General features: G+C 37.6%; 2 protein-coding genes across 9 annotated transcripts in view; one reads left to right on the top strand and one right to left on the bottom strand.

Moving 5' to 3' along the window:
- NSMAF (neutral sphingomyelinase activation associated factor) overlaps window positions 1–11,655 on the top strand; it is a 73,871-nt gene extending 62,216 nt beyond the window's left edge. For both annotated transcript variants that reach the window (XM_074386671.1, XM_074386672.1), the window contains exons 23-31: window positions 414–472; window positions 4,038–4,105; window positions 4,893–4,960; window positions 5,387–5,510; window positions 7,104–7,187; window positions 8,214–8,364; window positions 8,824–8,926; window positions 9,065–9,174; window positions 10,646–11,655. In XM_074386671.1, coding sequence (XP_074242772.1) covers window positions 414–472; window positions 4,038–4,105; window positions 4,893–4,960; window positions 5,387–5,510; window positions 7,104–7,187; window positions 8,214–8,364; window positions 8,824–8,926; window positions 9,065–9,174; window positions 10,646–10,740 — 862 coding nt within the window. In that variant the 3' untranslated portion in view covers window positions 10,741–11,655. The remainder of the gene's footprint in view (window positions 1–413; window positions 473–4,037; window positions 4,106–4,892; window positions 4,961–5,386; window positions 5,511–7,103; window positions 7,188–8,213; window positions 8,365–8,823; window positions 8,927–9,064; window positions 9,175–10,645) is intronic.
- Window positions 11,656–12,306: 651 nt separating this feature from the next.
- Window positions 12,307–15,096, bottom strand: part of SDCBP (syndecan binding protein) — a 31,695-nt gene continuing 28,905 nt past the window's right edge. For all 7 annotated transcript variants that reach the window (XM_010346042.2, XM_010346043.2, XM_003935516.3 and 4 more), the window contains 2 exons: window positions 14,542–14,633; window positions 12,307–13,469 (listed from right to left, as the gene is read on the bottom strand). In XM_010346042.2, coding sequence (XP_010344344.1) covers window positions 13,415–13,469; window positions 14,542–14,633 — 147 coding nt within the window. In that variant the 3' untranslated portion in view covers window positions 12,307–13,414. The remainder of the gene's footprint in view (window positions 13,470–14,541; window positions 14,634–15,096) is intronic.

Here is a 15,096-nt window from a genome sequence, read left to right as displayed (position 1 = left end):
AAGTTGGAACCAATTTTCTCATCACTGAACGGTCACTGAGTAAATGATGTTCAGTAACGAGCAAGTGAAGAGACTGTGAAGAAGAGTTTGTCATTTTGGTGATGATCAAATGAGGGGAATTAGAAAGAAAAGAGTTTTCCAGTCACCAGCAATTGTCAGGAGTACAGGAAACATTGCATATGGCACATAGGGAAGCAAGAGTGGGGTGTTTTCTAGCCACAGGTGTTGCCAGAACACTGGAAGGTGCCAAGCGGTGATTTGGTAATGGCAGGTTTATGCTGGGATGGATGCGGCAGACATGCTGTGAAGAAAAAAATGAAGGAAACTTGGTAAAATTAAATCAAGGACATGAAACAAAGAGGGTGTCCTAACACATGATGAGTGGTAATTTGTTAAACTTTGTTTTTGAGCAGGGCAGTTACAGGGATCACGGTCTCTCGCAATGGATCCTCAGTCTTCACAACATCGCAAGGTCAGTGTTCCTCCCTGAGAGGCGGCTTAACCAGAACCCTAGAACGTGAGTCTTTAGCTCATGGTCAAGGACTGCATTTGCATGTGCTGCCTCCACATAAAATCAACTTAGAGCAGTTTCTTTGTGGTGTATCACAGAGAGTTTCATTGTAATTTGCCAAAAGTAATAATGAACATCTTTCTGTTGCTGATAAGGTTTCCCAGAGTTGAGGGTATAGGACAGAAACAGCCTGCTTTCCACACCCTTGCTCGGTCGGGCCCTTCCTGCCTGTCGTGAGAGCGTGCCCCGTCCACCTGCTGGGGTTGGCCATGCGTAGCAAGTGCTGTGTCCGAAATTGGCGCATGCCTGTCAACACACAGAGAGGCACGTTTGCTGTTACGGTTTTCAGTTTTGTCATTCAGTCTATACTTGAGGCTATTTGCTGTAGGATTTAGCTCAACATCAGATTCATATATTATTTAATATGCTTATACATTATCAAAATTAGAAAAACCCTTGCAGCGTGTCATTGATATGACTTACAGCGATAAAGCAGAAAGCATCCCTTACTATATACACCATTGTTCTCTCCCTGGTGGTTTGCATTATGTATTATTGATTAAAGGATGTCTTGGCCTCGTCATGTTGAGAACTGTGTTGGCACTCTAGAAGATGCAGAGGTGAGGGCATAGTGTCTTTGCTTCCTGCTTCCATGAGAAGACAATTCGTTCTGACAAAGTCTGTAACTTTTTAAAGTAAGGCTATTCGCTCTTTAGTCTTTATCATAGGAAATTTTGTTTTTCATTCATTAAGACAACATGCTATCCAACTAAACACTTCTAGGAAAATCAGGATTACTACTCTCAGATTCTGTTATCATTGTTTATGATCTGTAGCATTTCATTCTTTTCTTTTTCAAATACTGTGTTGGATGGTATATAAAAGAATCTTCCACAAAGAATAGAAATGATTCCACACAGTAGACCAAAATGAAGTTCACGTGCAGTTCCCAAACTGGGCCACACCAGAGTCACCAAGGCAATTTTCTGATAGAAGGAAGCAATCTGTATTTTGCGAAGATTTCTATTTATAGAGTTTGCCAACACTATAGCCTCAGACAAAATGCATTATCTTTAAGCAAAACTCATATTCTTAGTGTAATTTGTCTGGCATGGTTTGTTAAATCCCTCAGCCCATTGTGCTTGTGTGACCTTGTGAACCATGAATTTTATGAGCGTTGTGGCTTCAAACCTTTGAGGCTTATTAAGTATTATGTCACTTCTTTGTGGATTTGCCCAATAAAGGAGAGAGAGGTTTTGCTTGTTTGTTTGTTTGTTTGTTTGAAGACAGTCTTGCTCTGTCACCCAGGCTGCAGTGCAATGGTCTGATCTCAGCTCACTGCAACCTCTGCTTCCCAGGTTCAAGCAATTCTCCCACCTCAGCCTCCCAAGCAGCTGGGATTACAGGCACCTTCGTGCCTGGCTAGCTTTTGTGTTTTTGTAGAGATGAGGTTTCACCATGTTGGTCAGGTTGATCTTGAACTCCTGACCTCAGGTGATCCACCCATTTCAGCCTCCCAAATTGCTAGGATTACAGGCATGAACCACTGCTCCCGGCTACGACAGTTTAAAAATAAAGTCAAAAGCTTTTGTTTTTTCTGTTAGTTTCTTCTCACATTTAGATTTTCATAATTCATATTACTGATTTATGTGTCTCTTGATGGTCACCCCAGAGTTACGTATCTTCCTCTAGTATACAGTGTGTTTAGGTATGTGGGTATGCACAGAACCCGCCACTTACGAGCTTAGCTTTTACTGTAGTCTTTAACATGATCAGCTCTAGTACAGGGGATCTGTGATTTCAAGAAAAACGTCTTTTTTTTTTTTCTTTTATTATTTTCTTTTAAAATTTTTTTGGTTCCCTGAGAAATGAACCCAGGCCGCTGCCGTGAGAGCACCGAACCCTAACCAGTAGATGTCAAGGAGAGAAAAACATCTTTATACACCCGACTGGTTTATGTTTCTTTTTGTAGGATGCCCCAAATTAATCCTCTTAAACAGATTTTGTGGTGAATGCTCAGAATTGCTTAAGAGAATCAAAAGCAAGGTTGGGAAGACTATCAGATCTAATTATACTGCTCAGGGAAAAGTTCAAATGATACCATGTCCATTCTTCTGTTTTCGTTTTCAAATTAATGCTGAAGAGTGTCTTATTGAGGCTCATGTTTATAAATTGTCAGGAATTCTGTGTGTTGGGGTTGCAAAAATTGGGTTGAATTAGTAAGTTACACTGTGCAGACGAAATTATTTAAAGTTCATTCTGACATGTTTTATATGTTAGAAAATAGATTGTTACGTATCTCAAATACAGGATGTTTGAAGCACATTAGAGCCTTGTAATTTGTGACTCTTGGTTTTTAAGAAGTTGTTTTGAGGTTGGGCGCCAATTGCTCACACTTGTAATCCCAGCATTTTGGGAAGCTGGTGGATGGATCACTTGAGGCCAGGAGTTCGAGACCAACCTGGCCAACATTGTGAAACCCAGTCTCTGCTAAAAATACAGAAATTAGCGAGGTGTTGTATGCACGCCATAAATTCCAGCTACTGGGGAGGCTGAGGCACAAAGATTGCTTGAATTCAGGAGGTGGAATTTGCAGTCAGCCAAGATCACATCACCACACTCCAACCTATGCAACAGAGCGACACTCTCACACAGACACACACACACACACACACAAAATTTAAGGTTTCTGTTACACAAGACAATTAAATGCTTGGATTTTTAATTTCTACTTTATCATTATTTAGAAAGTCAGTGGTCCTCTTCTATAACTAACGTTCAGTGTAAGGGTATCACACTTTAATTGGGCAGTTTGTTTAAAGTAAACATTGCCAAGATATTTTTGTCTTATTTAGTACTAAAATTACTGTTTCTATATTACTATTAAAATTGCTGTTTCCTCCCTGTAACTTTCTGCATTTATCAGCTATGACATTTCTGCATATAGTCATACTGAAATGTCAAGAGTATACCTACCATGTCTGTGCTGGATTTTTAAATTGATTTCTTTGTCATGGAGTACAGGTCATAGAATCTTAATGTTGGATTTGGCCACAGATCATCTAGCCATGTTTACATTTGGTTTTTCCACAAGATTATACTTTGGAGTATAAAGTATACTGTTGGCCACCAGAAACAAGAAGGGCAGCTGTTCTTTGACATCTGTAATGGTTAGGAAATCTTTCTTTTTTTTCTTTTTAGAGATGGAGTCTCGCTCTGTTGCCCAAGCTAGAGTGCAGTGGCCTGATCTTGGCTCACTGGAAACTCTGTCTCTCAGGTTCTAACAATTCTCCTGCCTCAGCCTCCCGAGTAGCTGGGATTATAGGTGCATGCCGTCCCGCCCAGCTAACTGTTTTGTATTTTAGTAGAGATGGGGTTTTGCCATGTTGGCTCAGGCTGGTCTCGAACTCCTGAGCTCAAGCAATCCACCCACCTCAGCCTCCCAAAGTGCTAGGATTACAGGTGTGAGCCACTACTCCCAGCCAGGAAATCTTTCTTATATTTGTACTTCTCATTATTAAATTAGATTCCACCTTGAAGATGTTTTCTAAAGAATCAAAAATGCTACAAAGAAGTATATCATTTTCAAATATGGTGAGTTCATTTTATTAGTATTATGGTAGAAATCCATGTGGTAGTTTGTTTCATACACACACATACAGTGATACTTTATTTCTCCCCAAACAATTGAGTTTATTCCTGTGTGGTAAATCCACCAAATATCTTAGATTACTTCTAATTTCAATTTAGATTTTTTTTCAGATTGCCACTTTCTCATAGAAAAAGTTGTGATTTCATTTTTAGCTTAAAATACTTGGAGAGCTACCCAGTAGAATGCTACTTAATAAGGCTTTCCTTTTTTTAGCTGTCAGACTAAATGTTATGTGCTACTTAAATAATTTATGCATCCCTGAGTTGGTAGGATACTGAATATGACGAAACCAATTCTTCTGAAATAACACATTTTATTTTTAATATAAATCATTGCAAAAGATCTGGAAATTCTCTAAGGAATTTCGGAAGGTTTTCTGACTCACATAAGTCTATAGTCCAGAGGGTGGGTATTTTCTTTCTCGAAAATCATCCCCAGTCTGCCCTCCCCTGGAGATTTACTCCAAAGAATGAATGGGCTTCTTCCAGCCCAGGCCCCCGCCAGAGAGTCATCAGGCTAGGTTGTGATGCCCTTGACACATTTGGACATTTCTTTCTGCATTTGGGAAGAAACGCTATGCCTAAAATTAGCCAGTTGAGAAAATCTGGGATAGGAGAGCCACCATAAAGAGAATTTGAGGATTAATTTTTGGGAGAACTTAAAAGATAGTTTTACTTAAAGACTTACTAATTATTATAGATTGTTAATGTCAAATCATTTGTATTTCAGGCTTTATCATCGTGTTTACTTTTACCAGGAGATGCCACTGTCATAAGTTCTTCATGGGATAATAATGTGTATGTATCTGTGCACCCCGCTCTGTGATTCCATGTGCAGAATAGCTGCCTCTGTGGACATGAGGTGTAAAAAGCCAGAAGCTTTCCCTGCTAGGATACTGCACTGTTTTCTAAAGGAAACAAATACTAGAGATGAGGACAGTATGGTTGGATTTGAATACAATTACTTGGATCGAATAATTTCTCCCATTGGCATCTGTTTTTCTCTAAGTTTTAAATTGAGGTAAAAACACAGATGAGCCAGACATGGAAATTTATAATTTTAAATTTAGAATATTTTGTTTAGTAATTTGAGAATAAGCAATTTGTAATTCTAGCAAGCCTTAATAAGTATAGAATTAAACAGCATAATGTTTCTTTAATATGTGTTTAAGAGTCTTAAAATTAAGCTAGACTACTGTTTTAATACTTCTCATTATCTTTTAGCTATTTTTATTCCATAGCATTTGGAAGACGCCAGGACACATTAATGGGACATGATGATGCTGTTAGTAAGATCTGTTGGCATGACAACAGACTATATTCTGCATCCTGGGACTCTACAGTGAAGGTTTATATATCATTAACATTTTGTAACTTGGTAGGCTATATGGCATATATATGATTTTTAGCTTAAAATGTTTGTACATACAGATATTATAAGCCACTCAGCCACCTGTTAACCTGTTCAGTCACTTCAGTCTTTTTCACAAAGTATGTGACACTTAAGAATATTGAATGTTATTGCCCGTGTTTAAAATATATATATAAATATATTTATATTTATGACATATATCATTTATATATATTTAAAATATTATATATTATATATGTAAAATATGTTATATATTTATATATTTTTATTTATATAATATATATATTTTAAACATAGGCAATAACATTCAGTATCCTTACATATTCACATACTTTGTGATATGTACATTTTGTGATATATACTTTTTTTAATTAAAAACCTTCCCCCTCTTCCCTTTTTTTTTTTTAGAGACAGAGTCTTGCTCTGTCACCTAAGCTGGGGCTGAAGTGCAGTGGTGAGAATTATAGCCACTTCTTAATATAACAGGAAGTTTATCACGATTTCTGTACTATATATTCCATTGTGGGGTGAATGGTCTAGCATTCATTCCATAGCAGAATTAAAAAGAAATGTATAGTAGCAGCCCCTTTCATCTGCCATGATCAGAACTATTAGTTGATTATAGTTAATTAGAAAATGTCAAGTTAAAGTGAGGAATCATTAAAGGACACATTTTATTTAAACGTAAAGCATCTGAATGCATATTCATTCACCATTCTTTTTTTTTTTTTTTTTTTTGAGATAGAGTCTAGTTCTGTCGCCCAGGCTGGAGTGCAGTGGCGCGATCTCAGCTCACTGCAACCTCCCCCTCCTAGGTTCAGGTGATTCTCCTGCCTCTGCCTCCCGAGTAGCTGGGATTACAGGTGCCTGCCACCATGCCCATCTAATTTTTGTATTTTTAGTAGAGACGGGGTTTCACCATGTTGGCCAGGCTGGTCTCAAACTCCTGACCTCAGGTGATCTGCCCACCTTGGCCTCCCAAAGTGCTGGGATTACAGGTGTGAGCCACCACACCCAGCCACCATTCTTTCAATGTAGGACTATATTCAGTCTTTTCTTTGGAATCTTACATATACCACATGAGCTTTCATCATTTTCAGTTTCTATTTTGTGTTGGTGTAAAAGAAAGCAAGAACCTAAAATTGTTAGAATTCCTCCAGGAATTTTCCAGGAATTTTTCTTCCATTCTTTTATGTAAGTTCATTTGCCTGTACCTAATTGTAGTTATTTTGGGGGTAACATCCTTTTTGATGTTCTCAAAACATTAATAGTGTTCTCAAAATACCGTAACACTTCTGTACTCATATTTCCTTAGTTCACATACTAAAGTCACATGATTACAGCAGCAAGGGCAGCTGAAGGAAACACAAGTACAATCAAGGGGCTGTAAGCAAGCTCATGCTGGTAGGAAAAAGTGCAGGCATAGAGAGGAGGAGCTGGAGCACTGCACAGCTTAACTTTATTGGCAAGTCTGTTGAATGGAAATTGAGCAGTGGAGTTTTAATGGAATACACCGGAATGACTTTGTTAAATGTTTGAAAATACCTTCTGCAACATGTTCCATCCTAGGTTTGGTCTGGTGTTCCTGCAGAGATGCCAGGCACCAAAAGACATCACTTTGACTTACTGGCTGAACTGGAACATGATGTCAGTGTGAGTACCAGCAACAAACTGTGCAGAAAACTGATCTTCAAAGTCTGGGGGTTGGGCTGGAAGAAGGTTCTTGGGTTTGTTGATGTTTTGCTTTATTCGGTTAATGGAAGATTATAGGCTAAATCTCAGTTCTTTTCTTTGTATTGACTCTTTTAAGTTTCCAAATCTAGTTTTACTTTTTTCCTCCTCCAATTTACTTCTTTGTACATTTCCCTGAGAATTAGCTACCATCTAACTAGAATTCCAGAATAGTAGTTTCTAAGCATGATGTTGAATATTTGGGTATCCTGAAACTCTCTGGGGTAACAAGACAGGGCGTATGATTTTTCATGTTTTCTGACCCAAAAGGTGGAAAGGCGGAAGGGGGCCATCTGTCCAGGCAATACCCATCCAACAGTGGAGGACAGTGACCAGCTGTCTGGGTTGGTCAAGTGCATGCAGCCTGTTGGCAGAGCCAGCAAGCACTGAGTTCTCACTTGCTGTTTTCTCCGGGTCACACTGCTGCATATGCTGTACTTTACAGCACTGCTTTTTCTGTAAGGTTTTGAACTGATGCCTAATTTCCATGGTCTTCAGCTTAGCTGAGTTTGAGAAATATTTAGTATGTAATTCATGATAATATGCAAGTATAGCCTCAAGAGATTCCCCTAGTCCCACAAATCCCTCAAATAATCATGGACTGGCTGTGCTTCAGGCAGATTGGCTCCTCACTATAATTTGTTATTCATAGAGTTATCTTTCTGGGACTGTCAGTTTTAAGCTATTTTAAAACAGCATTACATTTACCCTAGCAATACTTCATTTTCATTTCTTCTTGTGTTTACTAGCTTATAATAGAATTTAATTTCATTTGTAAATGTTATTATTCAGGATGATGTTGAAATAATCTGCATTAGCAAAACCAGCACACTGTACAACAGAGTTTAATTTCTATCATGATGGCTACATATTTGAATCAGACTAGAGAAACATAGCTAATGACCATAAATCTAAATGGGATATGTATCAATGTGTTTTCTTCCTTAGGTAGATACAATCAGTTTAAATGCTGCAAGCACACTGTTAGTTTCTGGCACCAAAGAAGGCACAGTGAATATTTGGGACCTCACAACGGCCACCTTAATGCACGAGATTTCATGCCATTCAGGGATTGTATGTGACGCTGCTTTTAGCCCAGGTAGATATTATCCTTTTTAAAACAAATAATAGCAGGTAAATTGGAATTCTGAAATAAACAGTATTGTTAATTTTGAAATAAAAAATAAAATTTACGAAGAAAAACAGTTTGCTGATAAAAGAGGTTTTGCCTATAGCTAACACTGCTTTATGCCAGGATACAGTATACTTGTGGCATTTATATCAGATAGAAAAGCAAGATTGGTTATTTTTAATTCTTCAAATCAGTCAAGAAACTAATTTATAAGGTAAAGATGAACTCATAATCAAAGGGTCATCTCATCCCTGTCTTGGAAAGCGCTGGAACCATTTCAAGGAGAGGATAGTCATTGCTTAAGTACAAGGATTTTGAAGAAAAGGAATGTGGAGATTAGGCCACTGGACTCAGAAATAAAATCCAGAATAATCTAAACCACATTCTGAAACGTCACTCATATCTGAGTCCCACCTTGTATTGCAGATAGTCGCCATGTCCTCAGCACAGGAGCAGATGGCTGTCTTAATGTCATCGATGTGCAGACAGGAATGCTCATCTCCTCTATGACGTCAGATGAGCCCCAGAGGTACAGTTTGTCAGTTACAGGGGGGTGAAGACATTTACAAACACGTTCATGATCACTTCATTTGGGTTTACATTGGCCAATTTAACATAGTCTTTCCTTCATGATGAAGGAGGAGTTATTTCTAAATCATTCTTGCAGGTGCTTTGTCTGGGATGGAAATTCCGTTTTATCTGGAAGCCAGTCTGGTGAACTGCTCATTTGGGATCTCCTTGGAGCAAAAATCAGTGAGAGAATACAGGGCCACACAGGTAAGCAGCTACTGCAGTTGTCTTGATCTTTGTTCTCAAGATAATGAACTCAAGCCTGCCTTTTCCATCAGGGAACACAGTCTTCTTGGGTAGAAAACACCCATGGTCTTCCATACTGTCCATGTGTCCCTTGAGCATCCTGATTGGCCAGGTGATCTGCATCTCTTAGGTTACTCAGGATTTAGATTTATGTTGACAGGCATTGGACTCCAAAAAGGAAGTCTTTAACTTTCATATGGACAGTTAAAAACCATCATAAAGCTATAATTTTTTTCAAGATAATAGTATGATCTTAAATTGTTAGTTAAAAAAAAAAAAAAAAAGCAAGCAAGCAAGAAACCCAGAAACAAAACAAAAGTAAAGAATTACATGAAAATTAAGGCTTCTTTCTACTGCTGACTTCTGTCTCCCAGTCCTCCTTACAGTACTTTACCAATGTGTGTCCTGTGAATAAGAAGGTATATGTGTATAAAATTATTTATGTGGAGTATACTAAACTGTTCTGCACATCTTTTCATTTAGTAATATTTCTTGGAGGTTCATTAGATTGTTTGCTTACAACTTTTTGCTTTCTTTCTCATCATTTGGAGGACTTGGTTTTTAATTCTTCTAGTGAGATACAGAATCTCCTGTTACCTATGTTGACTTCCCACTGTAAGGAGTAACTTCCTACCTTCATTCTCTTCCCTGTGTCACTTGATTTCATATGGTTATTTCTTCTTAAATGTGTATCTTAAAAATTCTGGGCCAGGCTCAGTGGCTCATGCCTATAATACCAGCATTAAGGTGGGAGGATTGCTTGAGGTCAACAATTTGAGACCACCAGCCTGGGCAACACAGTGAAACCTCATCTCTACTAAAAATAAAAAATATTAGGTGAGTGTGGTGGCACATGGCTGTGATCCCAGCTACTTAAAGGGCTAAGGTGGGAGAATAGCTTGAGCCCAGGAGATGGAGGCTGCAGTGAGCTTGATCATGCCACTGTACTTCAGCCTGGGTAAGAGTGAGACACTGTTTCGAAAAAAAAAAATGAAATTCTTTGTGACTTTTGTTCTTAGCTTAGTAACTTGAATGTCATTTGACCCCTTCCAGTGGAAAAGGAAATGAACCAATAACCTTACACCAATTCCCCACCTTTTTTTTCACATCCGTCTCCTAACTTTTGTCATGTTATACCTGTATTATACTTATTTTGCCAAGGTATTTATTTGCTTTCTGTTCTTTATCTGTAATTCCAAATTGTTTTAGCTTTAGATTTATACTTAAATGGTTTCTTATTCCTCACAAGATCTTTGTACCAAGCAATTATTTTTATTCAAGAGTTTTGTTATAGAAAGGAGACAAGAAAAACAGAACTTACTTCATTTCTTTAGTAAACGAATAGCAAAGCAAGAGTAAGCGTCAGAGTAAAGTTCATCTTTGGGTGCTCCTGGTTAACTTCCTACCTAACCAAAATGTCTCTTTTTGTCAGGTGCTGTGACATGTATATGGATGAATGAACAGTGTAGCAGTATCATCACAGGAGGGGAAGACAGACAAATTATTTTCTGGAAATTACAGTATTAAGTGCCTTTTCCTCTTCTGAATATTAAATTGAACTCTATTCAATGCATTTTTAAACCAAACTTTTAAATGGACTGGTGAATGTGCAATGATAGTAATTAGAAGTTTTACCACACGGAAAATGTGTGGCTTTAAACTTTGAAAATCATGGTGACTTCACTGAAAGCCATTAGTTGCCATTCTCTTAAGGCAGATAAAATGTGGCAGTGTTTGTTAGGGAAAAAAAACTTTACATTGAAAGGCAGATGATCATCCCAGTATGATGACTGTCAGAAGACAGGACTGAGTAGCAGAGAGTAGCTAAGAGATAAATTGGCTGGGGAAACTTGTCAGAAAGCACTGAAGAATTAAGAATTTTCCGGCCGGGCGCGGTGGCTCAAGTTTGTAATCCCAGCACTTTGGGAGGCCGAGGCGGGTGGATCACGAGGTCGAGAGATCGAGACCATCCTGGTCAACATGGTGAAACCCCATCTCTACTAAAAATACAAAAAATTAGCTGGGCATGGTGGTGCGTGCCTGTAATCCCAGCTACTCAGGAGGCTGAGGCAGGAGAATTGCCTGAACCCAGGAGGCAGAGGTTGCGGTGAGCCGAGATCGCGCCATTGCACTCCAGCCTGGGTAACGAGCGAAAACTCCGTCTCAAAAAAAAAAAAAAAAGAATTTTCCAAGAAAATGTGCAGTACTCTCTGCTACTTCTGAGGCTGTTTTGTCTTCCTAGTCTATCACAATTGCCACTCATCGGGTTTTGGGTGTGTGTTTTCATAGAGGTTACTTTCTATATTGCTGTACCCAGATTCTAAGAACCTGGAGAAGGATTAGCAGTTCTTATAACAGTAAGTTTACTGTGTATAGGAACGATTTGTATTTCATTATAGCTATCCATCTTTTCTACATTAAAAATATTTTTCTCTAAAGAAAGCTGTTTTCATTTTATTTAAATAACATAAGACTAGTAGTTTTTAAGACAAGTATTGATTCTTCTAGAAAACCATGTTTAATGATACGAATGTAATTCTATTACTTTTGAAATTATCTTCAGACTCAAGGTAGACAATCAAATATTTTGGTTTTCTCTTCTAAATTTCAAACAAGGTAAGCTGTACAGCAGTAGCAGACTTTCTTTTATATTCAACCTCTGAACCATGGTAATTATGTGACTTAAGTTTTTTCTGTACTCTTTAAAACACTGTTACATCTTACAGGTAGTATAAGAGAGGAGAAAAAAACTTAAGTCAGACCACACTGATAGAATTTTCAGTCAGTTTCAAGTGTTATTAAATATTACCTGGTGTCAGGTGTTGTCAGGAACAGTCAGTACCCTCAGTGAGTTCCTGCTGCATGGCAGGTGTGAACCAGCTCTCTCCGACCTGGTAATCTGGGGTTCCCAGCTGGAAGCAATTTTCCTGACACTCAGTTTCTCAGCACTGAGAGCTGTTCTTAGGGCACCTGAAACATCAGCTTGTCTGAGAGATAACTATCTCCCATAGCTGATAGTGAATCTCACATGCTTAACTTCTACATCATGCATAAGTTTGGTGAAAGCAAATGATGCAGTAACAGACTAAAATGTAAGTTTATGTATACATATTTAATTAGAATAGACATAAACCAAAATGAAACAAAAAATCAGGATAAAGTTACACTATCATTTTGTTTGTAAGGAGAAGTCACGAAATGGAAGAAATTACCAGAAAAATACTCTAAGACCATCCTGAACTAGCTAGGTTACACATAATCTTAAGAGTCAAATGCCAAAATTAAGTATTACACCACTTAATCCACAAAAAAACAAAATGGGAATCAAAAGTTTATCCTGTTTTGTGTAATAATTTTTACATTAAATATATAGCTATTTGCTTCTCACAAAGCGGTACTGGCAACTTTTAGAAGAAAGAAGTTTCCATTATGCATTGACTAAAAAATCTCAAAAACAACTAAGCAGCTATGCTGTAGCTCAGTAAGTACCATTAAACTGTTCTGGGCTAGTGTACATTTCAGGTTAATAGAGAACTACATTTTGGGTTTTAGAAAGGCAGCAATAATTATATTTTGGCTTTTAGTCTAGATGCTTAACATAGTTAAGGCGACAGTTCAAGCATATTAAGTGAAGGTAGTTAAAATTTAAAAACAATCATCACAATCTCTTGCAACCTACACACACTGTTTAATGCTTACCTGGAATCAAACCAGTGTTCTTAATTGGCATTTTACATACACACAAACAGAATTTTTTTAAAAGATCAAAGGCAATCATTCTAAATGTACTATGATAGCATGTTAAAAACGCAAATATGCTATAGAGCTAAAGTAATATGAACAGCACTACTCGCTGACCTAGGAGAAATGTGACTGGTTTTGACAAAGCTAAGCCTGTATCAGTCATCCTAATCACAATGGCTTATAAAAGCATCAGGTTTCCAGTAGAGAAACTATTCTAGGAAAGTCAGTAAATCTCTTGAAAGTTTCACATCTGTAAAACCAGGATAAGGCTACAACTATTTTGAAATCTGAACGAAGTATCAGATGAAATAGTAAGATTCCCAGCCATAATGTAAGATAGAAAGGTCCTCATGCAGCATATGCTCGCTGGCTCCGGGAAAGCTTCATGTGCATAATACAGAAGTTGCCAAAGAAGGAAGCTGGAGACGTTCAGCTACATTTCCATGGTGCTGTGAATTTAAACCTCAGGAATGGTGTGGTCCATTAGGCTTTTCATAATGCTTGGTGCCATCCTACAAGAGGTAATTTTATTATATACCAAGGTTATGTTTTGTTTCAAAAATACTATGTTAATCCAAGAAAATTCCCAATTCCAATTTAGCACCTGTTAGCATCAAAGGTGAATGGAGAGAAGGGAAAGATCTTTTAAATGAGTCTAGAAGCATCTCTGGTAATCTAGCTGTTGACAGATACTCAGTGGGAGAGGCTAACTGTATTTGGCTAGAGAAGTTAGGATACAAATGAATTACTGTACATTAAACCTGATGATTTTTTTAAAACAGAGAGAAAATGACAAGGCTGTGATTAAATTGGGGTAGAGGGATCCATCGGTGATTTAAGAGAACCCTAGAACAAGTAGTCATGACAATAACTCCTTTTTACCCCTTCCAAGAGTAGCTAAGTGCATTCCATCCAGAAGCTGACACAAAAATTTTCATTACAATGGTTATGTTTATGAATCTTTTCAATCTCATTTTCACATGCATGATAGAGCTTCTGAAAAGTATTCCAAGCTGGCTTGACAAAAACAGCTATGGTAGATGCTAGGATCTGAAAAGCTCTACAGAAGTAACCCTTGCTGCCTCTTTTCAGTTCTGATCACTTGGCACTCTAATCCTCAGTTCCTGAGCACAGATAGCATCAACACACCACACATGTCTATCTGCCTCCTGAGATTCTGGAGAGAAGAGAAACTGTTTTTTCTACAATTCCAACAGCAAGAATTCTCCATTATAAACCACCACAGCTAGATTTATACTGAGCAGAGGAGTGGTAGGCAGTACAACTGCAGTCAATTGTATTATTGCAAATTGAAAGCTGAAAGCATGCCCACTTCTCCTTGGATACCTTTTTTCTACTAGGCAATATCAAAACTAAGCAAGTATATGTGAATTTTACTCACACTCGGAAGTTGTGAGAGCTCATCCTTACCCCTCTGATTCAAATAATTTACTTCAAAGTTCTAGATAAACACCAGTATCCATTCCTTAGGTAAAAGAACCAAAGGGCTGAGAATTAAAAGTATATGGTGCTTATATTAAGTCACATGACCATATGCATTAAGTTGAGAAATTGTCTACTTACCGCTTAATAATATGTTCAAAGATAAAAGCAGGCATGATTGTAATAGTAACTACAGTCCCAGATGTTGACAGTATGTCTGCAATTTGAGAGTCCTGATAAAAACACACATTCAAAATTAATTCCACAGAGGCATTATTTAATATGTACAAAACTATGCCGTCTTAGTAAAGAAATACAAAATATATGTCCTGTTACGTTTTATTAATATCTCTAAAATCCTGTATTTCTAATTTTTTTAGTGTTTCTTACCCAGTTTATTTGTACACTGTTTCACAGCTAGTAACCAAATTGCTTAAGTAAACTGAGTTGAATATTTTAGCTAAAAAAAACTTATTTCTGAATATTAAATAATTTTCCCCATATACAATACTACCACCTCCTCTTAGTTAACTCTATATTCTAAACCAAAGTCTATGAAATGAGGAGGTCATACTTAAAACCTTTCGACCTTAAGACAGACTTATATAGGAATTAGTGGAGGGGAAAAACTATATAAACAAGATACTAATATGAACCAAAACTATTATTCATTTCCTTATATTCCTGGGTTGAGAA

This window comes from Saimiri boliviensis, chromosome 15, assembly GCF_048565385.1.
Source record: "Saimiri boliviensis isolate mSaiBol1 chromosome 15, mSaiBol1.pri, whole genome shotgun sequence".
NCBI lineage: Eukaryota > Metazoa > Chordata > Mammalia > Primates > Cebidae > Saimiri > Saimiri boliviensis.
Note: the sequence above shows the minus strand (reverse complement) of the source record. Positions and strands in the feature narration are given on the sequence as shown.